This window comes from Manis javanica, chromosome 1 (genome assembly GCF_040802235.1).
Source record: "Manis javanica isolate MJ-LG chromosome 1, MJ_LKY, whole genome shotgun sequence".
Classification (NCBI taxonomy): domain Eukaryota; kingdom Metazoa; phylum Chordata; class Mammalia; order Pholidota; family Manidae; genus Manis; species Manis javanica.
In genome coordinates, this window is record NC_133156.1 from 42682897 (window position 1) to 42702008 (window position 19112).

General features: G+C 35.3%; 1 protein-coding gene and 1 long non-coding RNA gene across 4 annotated transcripts in view; one reads left to right on the plus strand and one right to left on the minus strand.

Moving 5' to 3' along the window:
* Positions 1-8330: 8330 nt before the first annotated feature.
* Positions 8331-19112, minus strand: part of LOC140848423 (uncharacterized) — a 54602-nt gene continuing 43820 nt past the window's right edge. The window contains exon 3 of the long non-coding RNA XR_012129253.1: positions 8331-8468. This is a non-coding gene — a long non-coding RNA (uncharacterized lncRNA). The remainder of the gene's footprint in view (positions 8469-19112) is intronic.
* GABRG2 (gamma-aminobutyric acid type A receptor subunit gamma2) overlaps positions 9239-19112 on the plus strand; it is a 99260-nt gene continuing 89386 nt past the window's right edge. Inside the window, exon 1 of one of the 3 annotated variants that reach the window (XM_073231811.1) lies at positions 9239-9768. In XM_073231811.1, coding sequence (XP_073087912.1) covers positions 9662-9768 — 107 coding nt within the window. In that variant the 5' untranslated portion in view covers positions 9239-9661. The remainder of the gene's footprint in view (positions 9769-19112) is intronic. The other 2 variants (XM_017641192.3, XM_017641193.3) reach the window with 2 other exon arrangements.

The following is a 19112-nucleotide window of genomic DNA, read 5'->3' on the forward strand; positions in this document are numbered from 1 at the left end:
CTTATCAATTTCCACTAATACATGTTGGGATTGCTTCTACTTTTTAGCTGTTATGAATTCTTCCTCTCATTTTAAGCCACAGATGTGGAGTTGAAGAGAGCCACTCAAAGAGAATGACATGTGTTCCTTGAGGAATTTGCAGAACATAGAGATCTGTACATGACTCAGAATTCTAACAGTCTAAAGGCAAGGAGTGATGACTGGTAACAGGAAAAGTCTGGGTGCATTGAAAACATTCTGCGCTTTCAGAGCCTGGCAGCAAAACCGTGTGTTTTCCATGAGTCAGATGTGGCTCCCAAGAAAGAAATTTGGCTGTGGGCTGTCATAAAAGATTCCACATAAATGACTTCTGATCAGTACAGAAAGACAGAGAACTATCTCGAGATGCAGAGATGGAGTAATATCATCACCACCCCTCGGATGTATTGCCTACATCAGAAAATTTTTGATGGCCCTTAGTAGGAGTTATCAGAAGTGCCTCATCACAGTAATTGTGTAGCTAAGGCTCTGACACCAGATTACAATGTACCAGTCAAGTGATATCTTTTTCCCCCCAACACTCCTGTTAAAAAGGAGAGAGTGTGTGTATTTGCATGTGGGTGTGTAGGGTGTGGGTGTTCTTGTGTTAGGGACAGAAAGAGGGAAGACAGATTAGCAAAAAGCAGAAATGTCGGTCTTTTCCTTCCCTCTTCAGGGTTCTTATCCTGAAGTAAATCTTTTCTGGGCAGCGAGAATGTGTCAAATCAGAAAGAGTTTAGAGTTTCATGTTAAGCTGAATTGTGCATGTTCATACGTGGGGAATACCATTCACTTATAGGCTAGCAGTGCCAGGAACAGCTGTGAGATATGCTGGGATTTCATGTGGAAGAAAGGTATCCACAAAGGCACTTGAAGTTTGGTGAGAGAGCTCTTGTAAGAATCTATGTCTTAGATATACTGAGTTTGTTGTTATGGGTGACTCTACTAAGTGAAGCGGTCCCCTAGGCAGTTGGATATTTGTTTATGAGACAGAAGAGTATTGGGAAAGGGTTTGCCTTGTGTTTCAGTAGCAGTGAGCATGGTAGAAAATTAAGTCACTAAACTATAAACTCAATGGCAAGAAATGTGCTTAATGGTATTTTGTTTAAATGATATCTACATTTAGACCTGGTAACTATTAGGGCTAAGAATTTTTGATGGATGCTGTTACATAAGAGAAATATATATATAATATTTACTGAACATTTAATATCCAGAAATTATATAAATTATTTACATATATTCATTTAATATATGTTTTTATTTGTATAGCCTATATACATGATTTTTTATTTATCTGTTATATGCATTTATATAACAAGCTCTTTGAGAACAGTGTTATTACTAGCCCAAATACACTTGTGACAAATGTAAAAAATCATTATCAGCTGTGGCTCAGGCATGATGATAAAATTTCTGATAACACTTAAAATGTGGATTAATTTTGCTTGCTGAAACCTCTCACTTTTTGACAAAGGCAGCAGAAATTTTAGCATTTTCTGTAAGTTTAAAGGGCCCATGTTTTCTTTTAGGTATTCATTTGAGGTGCTGAAATTAGTTTCCTCAATAAAAGAGTCTAATTTTTAACTGAGAGTTTCCCTACAGTTTGATATTTTCTAAGTTTCCACATTTGTTTTCTACTGATGCAAACTCAAACTGTGATGGTTGCAAAAATGATTGTATTTATATTAATTTTATGGCACAATTAAAATCTTTGAAAAATAAAATCAATCATTTAAAAACTGAATCACCTTTCAAATGAACCAAAAAAAAAAGAAGAAATTTAAATGTATTCCAAGAATGCCATAAATTATCACTATAATCATTGGCTGTCATTTTCAATCATTTGTAATTTTCCCTGCAGTTTAAAATCTTTTATGGGGTAGGAGAAGGGATTCTGAAGCCAGTAGGTGTGAAATTCATACTATGTTTCCAGGCCTACCTACCAGTTCCATCCACTAACATTGTCACTCTAAATGACACTCCTGTGACTCCAAAGTCAAAAAGAAAGTCCCTGGGAGCTATGTCATTAGTAATGAGAGGCATTAGTCTAGGAAATGTCTGCTCTACTGTGCCATGATTGCCTAGAACATCTGAAAATCTTTACAAGATAAGTCATGGCACTGATCAAGTTCTTATATCATGTGCCATGCTGAGTAAATGTAGAGAATGCCTGAAATTTTTAGACCATAGTTTTACATTAATTATACCCAGTGATTTCAAAAGAATGACTAACTGGACATTCATACACTCTATTGCAAATGCCAACTGACATAATATTTTTGGAGAATACTTTATAAGATTCAACTTTCATATTTCAACAGAGAGTCAAAGAGCATATGCTACATGCCAGGCCCTCTTCTAGGTGCTGTGAAATTGCTTTGAGTAAGACAAGTAAATGCTCTGCTGTCCTGGAGAAGTGATGTTCTTACATGATGGATGGCAGGAGCATTGCAAGAGGATGAAGATGGAAGTAGAGGAATCCTTTAAGACCCAGACTTCAGCACTCACTTCGCTGTACATTCTACTGGATAAAGCAAATCCTAAGTCCAACCAAATGTAAGCATGGGGAGATAGACTGCACCTCTGAACTTGGCTCGTCTGATATCCTTAGCCAATGAGGTACTTCGACTTGCCTGTAAGACATAAGAAGTGTAAGATTGAGATAACTAAGCCAAACTCCTTTTTTTGTTTCTGTTTTTTTTCCCCAGTTTATTTTAGCACAATATACCATGGATATTGATCCCATTAATGCCATGCTGTAATTAAAAGAGATAACGTATTTGGAGGAACTATTCCCCCCTCCCCACCAAGGAAATGATATTCAAATTATAGGTTACTGAATGCTAGAAATGAAAAGATCCAGGTGTATCACCTGTACCATCCCTCATTTTATTGATGAGAAAATAAGACCTAGAGAAATGAAATAATTTCCTTAAAGTCACAGAATTCATGACAGAACCAAGTTTCCTGATTCTAACTGTGTGCTCTTCTGTCACAACTTGCCTCTAAAATTTTGTTGTAGTTGATGATTAGAGAAGTGAATTAATAACAGTGTGTTTTTTTATCATCATCATGTTATTTAGAAACTGTATACAATCATGCTTAAGAACTCAATTTCTTTAATCAAGTTGCCTGGATTTAGAATCTGCTGTCATGGACGATATAATGGACCCCATTGGTTATCTTGGGCAACTAATTTAGCATCCTTAAGCTTTAGTCTCCCCACGTGGAAAACTTTTACGATAACAGAACCTGCCTTGTAGATTTTTAAAGAGGAACAAGTAAGGCCTGTCATACAGTGCTGGGCCTGGCACAAATTGTGCTTACTGATAAGGATAATATTAAGAAACTTTTTACATTAAGGTGAAATTAACATACAGTGACATTCTTAGATCTTATTAAGTGTACACTTTCATACAGTTTAATCAGTAGAAAGCTTGTGTAAAAACTTTCCTGATCAAGATATAGCTCCTTTATCCCAGAAATTTCTCTGTGCCTCAGCCAATCGAACCCATTATAGACAACTTCTGTTCTGATTTTAATCACACGGACTTCTTTTGCTGCCCTAGAATATCATATAAATGGAATCATACTTTATGTACTTTTTGAGCAGTAGAGGGGATGCCAGGTTTCTTTTGCTTAACATTTAACAAAGTTTTCAGCTTCAACCATGTTGTCAAATGTATATGTGTGTGTGCTTATATATGAATAAGCTTCTCATAAGGTCATTGTAAAATAATATATTTTTCCATTGCGTGAGTTATGGAATCTGATTATCCATTCTCCTATTGATGATATTTAGATAATTTTAAATTTGAATAAATCTACAGAATTCGTATATAAGGCTTTATTTTCTTTGATAAATTTCTTGAAGTAGAAACACTTGGTTATATGGTAAGTGAATAAACTGACAAAAATCTTTGTAAATGGTTATACCATTTTACCTTCTCACCAGAAAATATATGGGTTTGGGCTGCTCTATGTCCTCCAAAATTTTTATATTGTCAGTTTTGTTAATATGAAAAGATATCATTGTGGTTTCAGTTCCCATTTCCTTCAAAATCTGATGATGAGACTCATTTACTTAGATATATGTGTAACTTTTTCATTAAGTGCCTAAGTATTTTGACCATTTTTATTGGGTTGTTTTTATTATTGAGATGAAATATTTCTTTATGTATGCTGCACACAAGTTCTTGTTAGATATTTTTCACTGTAAATATTTTCTCCCTGTATGTGCCTTGATTTTTCATTTTTAGTGAGTTTTTTGATGAACAGAGTTTTTTATTTTTATAAAATCCAACTTATCATTCTCATATTTTATGCTTAATACTTTTTATGTCTTCATGAAGAAATTTTTGCTTAACCCAAAGTCATGAAGATATTCTTTTTTCCTTCTGAAAATTCATGATTTTAGTTTTTGCATGTGTGGTGAAATAAAAGGTAAAGGTTAGTTTTTAAGATAATTTACCTGTTTGTTCCAAGATTATTTTAAAACATTACTCTTTCCCCTGTAAAATGTCTCACCTTTATTGAAAGTCAAACAAAAATACACATTTAGGACTCTTTATTATTTTTTCTAGGTTCTAAAGCCAGAAGCTTGGATAACTGATTTTAATCTTTCTTCTTTTCTATGTATTTATAGTATAAAATTTCCTCAGGGTGCCTTTTTAATTCCACAAACAAATTTTGGTATGTTATATTTTCATTTTCATTTTTTTTTGAAATGTGGTTTCTTCTTTGATCCATCTATTATTTAGAATTATGTTGTTCAATTTTCAAAACTTTTGGAATTTTTCCATTTTCTATTACTGATTTCTGGTTGAGTTATGTTGTGTTAAGAGTATATATACTGTAAGCTTCCAAAAATTTGAAATTTATTGAGGGTTATTTTATGAATAGTGCATAAGTATGTACATTTTGCAGTTCACTCTGCAATTATTGGGGATAGTGTCTTTAAAATGTCAGGTCAGAGGGCTTTTAATATCTCCAACTATATTTGTGGAATTTGTCTATTTCTCCTGCTTTGTCAGTTTATCTTCATTTATTTTGAAGCTCTATTATTAGGTGTGTAAAATTTTATGGTTTTTTGTCTTCTTGAAAAGTTGATCCTTTCGTAATTGTAAGAAATACTGCATTATCTCTCATAATATTCCTTGTATTCACATCTACTTCAAGCCACTATTTTGCTATTTATGCTGTTTGTCCCATTATTTTCCCCATGTTTTCTGTATTTTTCTGCCTTTTGCACTTATGAAATATATTTTAGTATTTGATTTTAATTTCTCAATGATTTTTAGCTATGACTTTTTATGTATATTTTTAGTGTTGTTTTAAGGATTGCCATACTCATCTTTATAAAAGTCTGTTTAGTTGCTATTATAACACTTGATGAAATAGATAAGAAGCTTGCAACAGTGTAATTAACCCCAACTCTGAGATACTTTTAGCTGTTGTTGACATATTTTATACATACATATGTTATAAACTCTATAAGGTACTGTTATAATATTTGTATTAACAAGCAAGGTGTCATATGTACAGGCAGGTAATTGCCAATCTGCTATAAAAACCCATGCATAAATTTTTCCTTTCAGGCATGATGTTTCTCTGCTGAGAGTCTCTACTGTATATTTACTGGCCATATAAACATCATAACCATGTTTTCCTTTAAGTTCGTGGTTTTTAAATTAGTTGATTGAATGTCTTTATTTGCTAATTACATCTCAGGTTTGGTTTTTATACTAAATTCTATTTTTTAAAATATGTATCCCATTATCCTATACTTTTTATGTCTTATGATTACTTTTACCACGTATGAGGTATTTTATATATTATTGACATATTCTGATTTTTAATGCTCCTCTAAAGAACACTGACTTTTGTTCTAATAGGAGTTTAAATTATTAACAAATCGCCTTAATTCTGTGCAGGATTAGTTTAACACTGTTTCCAGGTCAGTTTCAGTTTTGTCCTTAATCTTAGAGCAAATCCTTAGTCCTAGAACAGAGAAGTGTTATGGTGCTTCCAGGGTTTTAAAGGAAAGTCTAAAGTATTTGTCAGGACCCTCTAACTCCGTAGGGTTCTAACTCCAAACTCAGTACCTGCTGCAGTGAGTGGCATTTGAAATATCATCTCAGCAGTTTCAGTTATTTTTTGTTTTGTTGCTTTTTTTCACTTTATCCAAAATGTGCTTATTTTAATGGTTTCCCACTCATCTTGACTCAGGGTACTTTTAGATCTGCTCCTATTTGAAGGAGCCTCCTTCTGTAAGCCTTGCTTTTCCTCCTGCGGGCTGGCAGAGGACTGTGGAGCAGCCTCGTGGCGTTTCACGCCCGTGAAGTAAGAGCTGGGGCGGTGCCTGGGGCTCTTCTCTGTCCCCGCTGTGCACCTTCTGGAAAGGCATATAGGGGGGTCTCATGTGAGAAGCACATCCGTGTGAGGGGGCTGTCACAGCCAGAGGAACAAGTTTTCTTTTTTGGCATGATGACTTTCAGTGACAGAATTTTCTCTTTTGCTTTTTAAAAATAGTTTTATTGTTTTTACTTTCTCCCAGGTTACTTGTTGGCCCGTAACCCCTTTCCTCAAGTTTGTGTATGCATTTGGAGTTTTACTCTGTGTTGTTTCTATAATTAATTTATGTCAAATATTTCTCAGTCTCTAGAGTTTTTCATTTATCATGTATATGTGTATTATTTACAATGAAAATATAAACATATTTATCAAATAATGGTTATTTAAATATATTTGACAAATATGTCTTCTTAAAAATGGGCAAAAATAAATATAGCTAATAGATGATTACAAAAGAAATTACTGGATGAGGCCTATTACAAATACCAGCAAATATATATGTTATATATATATAATATGTATAATATGTATATGTATAATATATGTATAATAGGTATGATATATTTAATAATATGTATAATATATGTTATATACGTGTATAATGATGTGTATAATTTTAATAATATAATGTGTTACAAAATCTTAGAGAATTACATTAAATGCTTTTTTTTTCCAGCGAGCAGCCAACAAATAGGAAAAATGACAGAGGCAGAGGCAAACTGAAGCCCACTATCCAGGAATAGCACAGTTACCACTGAACCCTGACACTATAAATAGTAAAATTTCCTAGTGGATTCTCTTAATAGGCTGGGATGTATTACATTATTTAAATAAATTATAACTTACAGGGATCATTATGGTACTTATAAGGGATCAGTATGTGAGTTAATACTTTGTGAATGTGGTAGCATTCAGACTCACAGCTTCGATATGCTTGTCACTAAACTCTAAGGAAAAAAACGTGTTGGAAAATAGGAAATGTTTGTATGGTAGATGGCAGAGCTGTCACATCAATTTTTTTATGTGGTATGAAGCAATACTTGCAACCTAATGTCCTGCAGACCTGATTTGGCCTCCTTTGGGTTTTAAAAATTAGGCCATTTCTCATAATTTTTATCCATTTCCCTGGGAACCCTGACTGGAACAGAGCAGTGGCCACTCCATTGCAGTGGGGTTTGGTCACTCAGTGTGCATGGTTTCCACCACTCCACTGATGCACCATCAGTCCTTTTCTTTCATCATTCTCACACGCTTGGTTTTTGAAGGCATCTGAGCATGTAAGCCTTGGCCTACAAAAATATGATAGGATATCTTTACTGAAAACAAATACACTGCCATTAAAAACCTAGACTCTTGTTAATATAAAATATATATATATATAAAGAGAGAGAGATAGAGATAAGGGCCAACTTGCTCACAGTGCAACGAAGAACAAGAGAATTACCACGAAAGGGATTTACATTTGCTCTGCCTCTAATTTAATCACAATAGAAAGAGGCCAGTTAACTGCTGCACATGAATGTAGTTTTGTTTTCATCAGATTTTGTTTGCCATAAAGTGACCACCAAAGGCAGAGTTCTAAAGGCCTGCAGGTTTCCAGGTGTGTCCATTAGGTTTGTTTTTTTGCTTCATTGTCAGAATGCACCCCATCAGATTATGGCGTTTGTAAAGCCACCAGTAATTCTCTCTGCCTTCCTTGGGTATATTTTAGGATTGCAAATGGAGTGTAGACTCCCCTTATCTCCTGTTCTTTTCCTATGCCCCCTGGACTCCTTGCTCAAGTCCACTTACTTCTTACTGGAAGACTTTCTGCTTGTTAGAAATGGTACTGGTTTTGAAATGACTTCCTGCTATGTTCCAGGAAGGAGTCCGATTGTTCTTCCCCTTACCTTTCCACGGGCCTGCTATGTTCCAGGAAGGAGTCCGATTGTTCTTCCCCTTACCTTTCCACGGACGTCTTTGTTAAGGTCTCAACTCTAGAGGAACATGTAAACACTCCTCCACTTGTTTCTCATGATGAGTGAATTGGGTTTCCTCTAAACCAGGGTGGCGAAAAGGTGTATCTCCCATGTGTCAGTATCCATGGTAACATTCTAAGCAAGAAGGAAGCATACAAACACCACTCATCAGCCCAAGAAATTTCAGGATGGTCACCAAGCAGAAGAAAGAAAAAGGCAGTTCTTACACAGCAAATAGAAATTCCTTTATATTGTTAAATCTCATCATCTTTTCTCTTTGCCTAACCTCCCTTCAAAAAGCAGACCCCTATTTTGTGGTTTATGTTCTTTACTAAGGCAGTTATCTCTATGTGATTGTATTTTCACCATTATAGTAAGTTTTTGTCTTTCATTTTCACAGAAGATGGAAAGGGAACAGAAAAGGGAGGACTGAATCCTGGGGAGATGGAATATCTTCATGTCTTTTAATTCTATCAATCTATTCTCCTTTCATTCAAACAGAATATTAACCAAATCTGTTTTCCTACAGGATAGTTAAAAAAAAAAAAAAAAAAAAAACAGCCACTCCTCCCCCAGTGCCGCTCCCTTCCCCCTACAATGTAACCACGACTTCACAGCCTGCACGAATTTAAATGAGGATTCTTGGCAGATGTGATGAGACAAACCGTCTGTCATTGGTGATACAGTTTATGAGCTTGCTAAAGCATATCTTGTCCCCATGAAGGCCAGTCTTGGCATGCTTATGTGTGCAGTAAAGAGTGTAAAAGGGTTGCAAAGGCATCACGCATGTGTAAATTCGTGCTGCAGCAGCATGAATCACTTCCACTTTGACCTCATGGTTAGTCTGCTGCCCTAGCGGTATTTTCATTTCTCTTTAACACACACACACGCACGCACACACACAGCTCTGTCACCCTCTAAAAGAAAAATCAAAATAAACAGGACGGACCTGGGGGAGTATGTGTGAGTGTGAGACGCAGGAGTGTGTGTATGAGTGTGCGCGCATTTCTCTCCCTTATTTGTCTCGCTGTGCGTCTCTCCCAGTACCCTCCCCCTGCCTCAATTATATTATTCCCCCAGCCTTGGAAGCCGCTCCCCGAGCTGACGCTTTGATGGCATCTGCAAGAGTTTGTGCTGATCTTATTTCTGCCCCCTGAATATTAATTCTCAAAGCTGGTAGCAATACAGCTCCCCAGTGACGGTACCTACTAGAGGCAGGCGGGGGGAGCCACCACCAGATCATAAGCATAATAATAATACAAAGGGGAGGGATTCTTCTTTAACCGAGAGGCAAGAGGCAGGAGGCAGAGGAGGGAGGGGGGGCAGCGATGAGTTCGACAAATACATGGAGCCCAAGAAGCCCTGTCTACGCCACTCCTGTATTTTCGCAGAAAATGACGGTGTGGATTCTGCTCCTGCTCTCACTCTACCCGGGGTAAGATGAGAGGTTTTCGGCGTCGTTTTGTTTCGGAGAGCTGGGGGGAGGGGTGGGCATAGGGAACTAGGGAGACCACCGGGATTTAAAGCACTCTTCCAGAGTCTGGGGCTTTGTAATTTAAGGAATGTGAATATATGGGGCAGGCAGAAGAGGGAGGAAAGAGGAAGGTCACTTTCGTTTGTTAATTTACTGGATTTTATTTGTTTTGGTTTAGAGTGGAAAAGCCAACGTCATAAAGACTGTGTTTGGGGAGTAGCTTTTTGATAATACTGCAGCTGATGTCGAGGTGGGCTTGCGGATAATTGCAGGCTTTGAGGCCATGTTGGAGGTGTTTTGGGTGGGGGTCTGGAGGAGAAAACTGCAAACGGGGTCCTGGCGTTTGTGTGGGGGGAGGGGCTCTGTTCCTGTACACCAGAGTACTGCTTCCTCCGGCACCTGGGCATTCTTACGATCAGTCAGCCAGGTTTTCTAAACAGCCCCATGGACCTGGCAGCAGACTCCCTGATCGGCAAACACGGTTCAGCACCAAGGACAGCAGTCCTGGGCAGGACCGAAAGGGAAGAGGTTTGTCTCACCCCACAGGGCATCTCTAATTGTACTCGGGACACCCGGGTAGTGCAGGCAGAAGGCTGTCGGAGCCAAGGAACACTAATGATGTTCGGGGACTCTGCTCTGATTACTCCTACCCTCTCTTTGAGATGGGAGAGGGGACTGTTGGGCATGGGGTAGAGAATGTAGTTGGTGAATGCCTGGGGCAAGAGTTGGCATTCCTACAGTGCTGAGACAATATGCTAACCCAGGCGAATGTAATGCCAAAATGGTGAAGTTAGGCATTCATGCCTTCGAGGCTTGCTGCCCTTTACAGAAAAGATGGGGAGGGGGAAGATGATTTTCAAAAACCCTGAGCAAGTGTGTGCTCTGAAGTGCTTTGCACCTAATTATTCTTGGACTTTTTTACATCAAAAGTACCAGGGGAAATCCCTCCACATAGAGTTCACCACTTATCTACCACCTAAACAGTGCTCCCACCCCAACGCACAAATACACCCTCAGGATTTCCAGCCAGAACCAAAGGCATGTTAAAAGTGCACCATTTACATTACTTGCACTCTTCTACACTGTCATTTGGAAATAAAGTTCTATAAGATTTTTTTTTACCTCAGTATCTCCTTCCCCCAAAAAAGAAAAACTAACTATAGAAGAAAGACATTGCTCTAAGGTTTTCATGGGAGTTGACACTCTTATGTTAGTTGTAGCAAGGAGAGGAAACAAGAATGGGTTTAACTATTATTTTATTGAAAGTTTCTAAACCTCTCTGGTCCTCCATTTTTTAGGGTGGGTAACGAGAAATGCAGATTTATGATAAAGAATAGACTAGGGTAAAACAAGGAGTGAGAGCCTCTTTGGAGTTTCTAAACAGAGATGGGGGTGGTATAATTCTTCATACATTCCCCCTTTACTATAAAATAGACTCTTTTCATCAAGAATACAAGGTTAAGTTATAGCTTTCTTAGAAGAGCAGAGGGCCTTTTACTAGAAATGATTTATGTGTAATACATTTTAATAGAATGGAAAAACATTTTTTTCTATTCAAAATTTGTAAACTTTTTTTCTATTTAATATTGTGTTCTGTGTAGCTCTTAGACCTTTATTTGTTTGAGAAATTAGAGAGTCGATAGTTGCTTATGGACAGAAAATATTCTCATATTCCTACCACTTATGAAACCTGTGGATTAAAACCTAGACAAGACAGGGAAATACATCTTTCCTTCCTACTCACTTACATCCATCTTTGTAAACAGTCTTATAACTAAATAGGTGAGGACATTTTTATATATTATATTTCCGGTGGTCTTATTTTAACTAAAATGTTGTGATTTATTATTTATAATATTATCATATTTAAGATGTCTTCTTGTTGCAACAGTCCCACCATTTTCTCCCCAATATCATGTAGTGATACATTTTTAATCAACTCTTATCCTAGTAGCCTAAATGAGCTTTTTAAAAAGCTCTATATAATGGGAGTTATATTTCATTAAAATCTACAATAGGAGGATTTTCACATTTTCTCAGTAATGACACAGAGAATGGAGTCATTGCAATTTGGTGCAGAGGATGTGATCAGAGTTTGTTTGCTGCAATCCCATAAAAAAAGCCATTTGAATGGCTGAATAGGCTGGATGGAAATAGAAACTCTGATCTCTAAAGCTGATCCTGAAAAAGGACAATAAGTGACTGGAACAATGTGGGATCCTAGGAGCCAATGTGAAAGAGGCTTTTTGGGTAAACAGTGACAGTAGAACCACCTAGCAAGTTGAAGGAAAATTAAAAGGACAAAAAAATAACACTTTTAATTGACTTTTCATTTACATAGTCCAAAGAACACATTTTCTTCCTCATTAAATTGACTAAATTCATTATGTTGTATCTACACTAAAGTAAAACAAAAAGAAATGTAAAGTATTGGGGTGATGATGTTAATTGCTAATATCTCTTCTTAGGGGTAAAATAACTTGTGAAATTCAAAATTATCTAAACTGTCACATGCCTGACTACAGTGCTGTAATGTGAATCACCTGAGAAACTTGTTAAACTGGAGCTTCCTGACCATGCACTAAAAGTTCTGAATCATCAGGTCTGCAGTGGAGTCCAGGAATATTCATTTTCATAAATACCCTACACCACATATTGAAGAAAAGTCATATATGCTTTGCTGATTCCCAAAAGTTCATTCATGACCATATTTAATGTTACAGGTACTTTGAATATTGCTACTTATTCAACTTAGCTAAATGAGTCAATTTTACATACAAAATTTACTTGTATGTGAATCATTGAGTGTATCATACTAACCATAAAGGATAAGAAATAGCTGTAAAGAATTTTAATAAACCTTTCCAGTGTGTGAGAAAACATTGGCTAAAAAAACATGCATACATGTATGAATGTGTGTGTGATTATATTCAAATTATATACACTGCATGTACAACTATTAATACATGCAAGTTTTTAAGCAAATTTCATAATTTTATAAACTCTGAATGTAACTACATTCCATTTCAGAGTATAAATACCCTACAAAGAGGGAGGAAACTGGGATGCAACAGAAAATTATTTAGAAAAAACAGTAATAAGTGCTAGAAATAAAATATTTTTATTTCTATAAGAATTGAATGAAATTTAGAAAAGCAACTCTGAAAACTGAGTGGAAATTACCTTTCTGTAAGTGACATTTGCATTTATAAGGGAAATCTCTATTTGTAAGCTTGTCTTCCTCTCTACTAGGAGGAGGAGGATTGCTAAATCTCTAGAAATTTATCCATGGAGAAGTCAGTGACAAATCTGCATAGCAATCACACCCTTTTTTACTGTGCTTTTCCTGATAACCTCCAATAATTAGCAACCCCAATGCCCAACATCTCTTGATTTTAGCTGGAGATGATACTTAAGGTGGTGGCTTGGGTCATTTCAGGGAGTGAGTTATTCAGTTTCCCTGGGTCTCTCCCATGTATACAGGAGGTATACATATTATTAAACTTTTTTTCCTCTTGCTAATCTATCTTTTTATTACAAAAGTGTGTCAGAAAAGAATCTAGAAAGGTAGAGGAAAATTATTTTCCTCCCTACATGGTTCTCCAAAGTACTTCTGCTAAATTCACTGAATCACAGAAAATTGGTTAAAAGTTATAATTAGTGCAGTTTAGGAATTGTTTGACCACCATGGGTGGCAGCACAATTTAAGAGCTTAAAGATTCATGGTTTCAGTTGGGATGGGCACTGCAGATGTTTTATCCTACTCAGGTAGATGTGAGAGGAAGAATTCATCCCTCTATTACTGGGTTATAAGATTAATAATATTGTCTCCATTTATTAATAATAATGTCCCCATTATAAATGTATGATATCATCAAAGTAAGAAACTAAACAGTCACAATGTAATACTAATTTCAGGCTTTCAAACCTACTTGTGTCATGTATATACATACACTGAACCAAATTTTTATATTTAAATATACACAATTTATGTATCTTTAGATGTATAAAATATATTTAATAATATATAATTTAATTTTTACTAAAATCTGTGAAGTAGTTATTGTGAACATTAGAGTGGGAAACTGAGATCAAGACTAAATGGTTTGCTTAAAAACGATTACAAGTAGCATAAATTAATAAGTATGTATGTACATAGAGATGGAAGTGTATCTAGATGTATACTGATAAGTAAACATACATATATAATGTGTGCATGTATATGTATATTAACACACACACACGCATGTATGTGCTGTCATCCTGGGGTTCCTGTCCTGTGCCCCTCCAGGGACTAGGGAATGACTGGGACCCCCCAAGATTGTTAGTCCCATGCATGACCTGCCAACAATGTTCAGACAACTGGTGCTTTCTCTTTTCTGTAGCTGCCACCACTCACCACCTACCCAGTACTTCTCACCATTTTGTCCAAACCCCAGCAGGATCACAGAAAGCCTGTCACCTCCCAGAAGTATCTCCTGGGCTGTGGCCACTCTCAGTGCATCTTTTGTTAACTATGCCCTTTTTGTTTGAATGAAAGATGATTTGTCCTCTCAAAAAGGTATTTAAAAATACATATTTACACACATGATACTGATAACTGGTTATATTTTAGATCTGTCACTAATTAGCTTCAGATTTTTTTGACCAGTTTCATCCAATCGATACTGTTTTCTTCTAGCTGTAATAACTAGTCAAGAATATGTACATTTATCAGCTTTAATTTTTGTAATTATATATCTTCAGACAGTAGAATCTAGAACAAGTACTTTACATCCAATCAGCCCATTGAATAAATTAAAATACTGAATCTATATAGTAACTTGGTTTGAGGTCCTCTGTGTCTACTACTTACACCATCCTTAAATTTATCTTATTTTGATTAAAAGTTCTAAACAGAAACATTTATAAATTATCCACTATTTAGTTTTATGAATTTAAGAACATGTTAAATGGTATTATTTAGACCATGGATCAAATTATGCTGAAAAAAAATTTTTCTTAATGCTTATGCCTATGTAAATAGAATATATATTAATCTACAATTCGGTTATTACCCAGGAACTTAACTGCATGCCATCCCATTTTCAAAGAAGAAATCTTGCTCTCCTTTGAGCTATCTCCACAGGATAACTTGCTGAAAGTTGTCTTGCAGTTTTGCTTCAAAAATCCTTACAAAAGTGAAAGATAAAACTGAGAAAACTATACTATTTAGGTAGAAATAATATTACTGCTTCTGTGCCTGGATATCTCTATCTTCAATAATGTAGATTTTTAAGGTTGATATTGTTGATCACCTCAAGAATACAAGCAACTGCTTGATTAATTTTGGCATGTGATAACTTAATATCAAAGTGTTGAAGTTTTAATTTCTAGAGGAATAAGTTATAATTTCTGGAAATTGGGGCTTTAGTTTTCTGAGAATGTTTGCCTATGCATTCTTATTCTTTCTTTCACTTTGTGAATTCACTGAGGAAGTTAATATTTTATCTTTCTGCTGTAGAGAATGAGATATGGAGAGGTTAAGGGACTTGTCCAAGTCCTCTTGAATATTAACTGTAGAGCAGGATTAAGACTCCTGTAGTGGCATGTCCAGTGTAATATACACCTTACACAAGTAGAGTTAACTTTTTTCTTTCTAAAGGTAAGAAAATAGATTGTTTTGAGATGTAAAAGCCCTCTCCAGTTTGCTTTACTGGTAGGGTTATTTGCCATCATTTCTCCCATATTCTAAAATATAAATATTCTTTAAAAGGAAATAAAAAGCTCCTTCTAAGTTACACACTAGTGGATTCGAGTAAAAATAAATGAACTCCAAATCATATGAATCCCTATCATATTAATGATATGAAGCAGAATAAAGTAACAATTCTATATCATTATAAAATCATTGTATTATTCTATGGATAAAATGCCATGTAATGTTAAATAAGAATTGCTGATATTACACTCTCCACCCATTCATAAAGAAAACCTTATGTATACCAAGTAACATAATAGTGGGGAAAATAAAGAATACTTTTTAAGCAAAGATCCTTTGTAATAATTGAAACCCCGCCACGAACTCAAGTTCAGTTGTAGAACCAAAGTCTATGAAGTGAGGCAAATATATAACAACTTCTGTATTTTATTTAGACATATTTAAATACAAGGGCCAAAACAAACTGTATATATCCTGTCGATATAATCTTAATAGGAAGAAATAAAAGGCTAGCTATTATTGATGTCCCTGTTTTACACGTTATTAATCCCTCTTTATAAATTGCTTTTGAAACACATTTGAAATATGATTGAGGAAAACAACTCTAGATATAAAAATATAGATATGAATTAATTTTATAATTAATTCATTAAAGGAATAGTGTTTTAGCCAGGTCTGTGCTAGGAACTAGGCATATAATTATGGGGCAGGAGAAGCCATAGTGCTTCCATCATGGATTTTGCAATCTTATGGGTGGCAGGCAGTGATCAAAGAAGTTTATAATTATTAAGTTCTAACTCCTGGAAATGCTGCCCAACAAAGTCACATGGTGCTATGAGAAAATATAACAGCTTTCTAGCTTGGTGAAAGCACAGGTCAGAGAGAAACTGATCCACAAACAAGCAGAAACTGTTCTGTAATTATCTAATCATATAATAGGTTGGCTTTAATATTCCAAAAATATTTTCTTGGTTGCCCTTAATTAGAGAGGTTTTCACCTGAAAAATGAATGGTAGTTTTTAAGAGAAGAAATTGCTGTAAATATTTTTAAAGGTTTTTGACTATCTTTCTTTAGTACTATAAAAATTATTGATGTGATAGACAAAGGGCTATAGGAAGGACAGTTAAATAAAGAAACATGGTCATATATGATACTACTTCAATATAGACTAAATTAACTGAGTGGCTAGTTGATGGATTTTTACTCCACTTCTTGTCCAGTAGGCCTTCAAGTTGTATGCATAAAATGGATCTCTTTTCCAACTACCACCTCCAGTGGATACATCTTATCTGAATTTTAGTCAATCCAATATGAACAGTCTGATGCAGATAGGGAAAAAAGAAATGTGACCCCCTTGAATATATACACCAATTGTGAGATTCAAGTAATTTCAGAAATATAAGGACATGAAAACTTGGATACAGTATGTTTAAGAGATACAGTGAATATTTTGAGGTTTTTAAGAATTAAGTGCAAAATACACTGTATGACATATTAAAGTATGTACCAAAGATTTTAGTGCCTCTGTGATTTTTTCAATGTTGATAAATTATAATTTTTGATAAGAGAATAGATATAGTAATCATGTTAATAAATTACCAACTGCTTTTTAAAATCTAATTTAATAATTTTCTTTCCTTTTATCTTACTCTATTAGAATATGCAAGTGAATATTTAGTTATTTTCAAATAATCATCATTCTAAAAGCAAGGTGTCCTATATTCATGCATGTACACACAAATCTGCAACTTTTAGATAATGTTTTTTGTCATAAAAGAAAATATTTTTCCCATTATATGAGAGATTCAATGAACACATATTCTTATTAAATTATTATAAAATGAAAGAATATATATGGCATTTTCAACTTGAGGCAACATTCAGACATTTCCTGTTTCTTAGTAGGACAGTAATTTTCCCCAGTATTTCTTAATAGGGAAAAATTTCAAGTGATAATTTTTAATGTCAATAATAAGTTGATGATGAATCAGATGAAATCATTTAACCAACTCATCTCCTTTTAACTTTCGTTTGTTGATAGAAGTCTGCATTCTTGATTTTTAAATTATTTTAAGGGTAATTAAAAAAATTGGTTTATAAAAAATGCATATGTTTGGAATTAATTATTATTCATTCAATTCCACAACAGATTGCTTAATTACTTATTTAAATAACAACTTCATTACTTATTAAATAACTACTTCATAACCTTTATAAACCATTATTGATCAAGCTACTGGAAATTATACATATTTAGAGTTTATTCTATGCCCAAGTGATCTTTATAAACTAAACTATCTTAGGGAAGTAACTTAACCCTGTAGCCAACATTTGTTTTATATTTATAAGACATTTAATTGATATTGGTATATCAGAATATGTGATGTCCACCCCTAAAATTGTGGAGAGTGAACAGAAATACAGGCATTGTAGATATTATTATTAATTAAAAGAACCTTAATTTTATGATTTTTATTATGAGATGATACTTAAAATCTGCCTGAATTTCCCAGTAACTGATTTATTGAACATGTTGGGCTTAGACAAGTATGGTTTAGAAATTATGATTCTAACTTACCTGTTGCATCTCTTCCCCACACCTGGACAATATCTAAGGTAAATCTCACAACTGTTCCATTCATTTCCATGTTGAGAAAAACCTCATTTTCAGGCATTAAAAATCTCAATCTTTCAATTTCTCATTCAGTTTACATTTTGTTCAGTTCTCTGATCAGGCCTGACCTAAAATGTCTGCAGTTTGACACTATTTCTTCACTTTTTTGTTAGGTTTCTCCTTCCTTCTTATTCTGCTGCCCTTGACTTTTACAGGATTGGGATGAATGGAGAAAGAATGGTCAAAGGAGCAGAAAGATCTTCATTTGTACTCTGAGTGACAGGTGTCTAATGCTCAGTCATTCTTTCATGGGGGATTGGAGGGTTCTGTAGAGCTAACCCTCAACCTTCCTCCTTCTGGGGATGTCCAGCATTGTACTGTTACCTCACCTGCGTTATACTGTATGACGGCTGACGTTTGTGACACCCCCTCAGATCCACCCCAAAGATACACCCACCCTGGCTCTCCACTAGCATTATCATGCCAAGTATACAGTCTTTTTAAGATGATTCCAACATGACCATTTTTCTGACATCCACTTAGCTCATGGGGAATGAAGGAAGGAATGAATTAATAAATAAGTTATAAACACACTCAGCAAAATTGCCTGTTAGATTCTGAAAGTGAAAGTCTCACTCAGATACACTGTTGGGGTTGTTCAAACCAACCTATTACCTTTAGACCTTTTCAGAAAATAGGCTACAGTAGTCACTTGGACTGTTCAGATCATAGAGAATACAGACCAAATTTTCCTAAGAATTCTCCACCCATCCTGTGTTCAGAGTGTACTAGAAAGCAGGTATGCAAGTCTCCTCTTTGGGGTAGAGACAGGAGTTGCCCTTGTTACTCCTCCTTCACGACAGACATCAATGAGTGGATTTCTTGACGTCCTTTTGCAATTGCCTTGAGGCAGAGGCAGAGCAAGTCCCACCGTGGGAGCAGAGGATACAACATTGCACAGCTCTTCTGCTCTCAGGCCATGACACTCT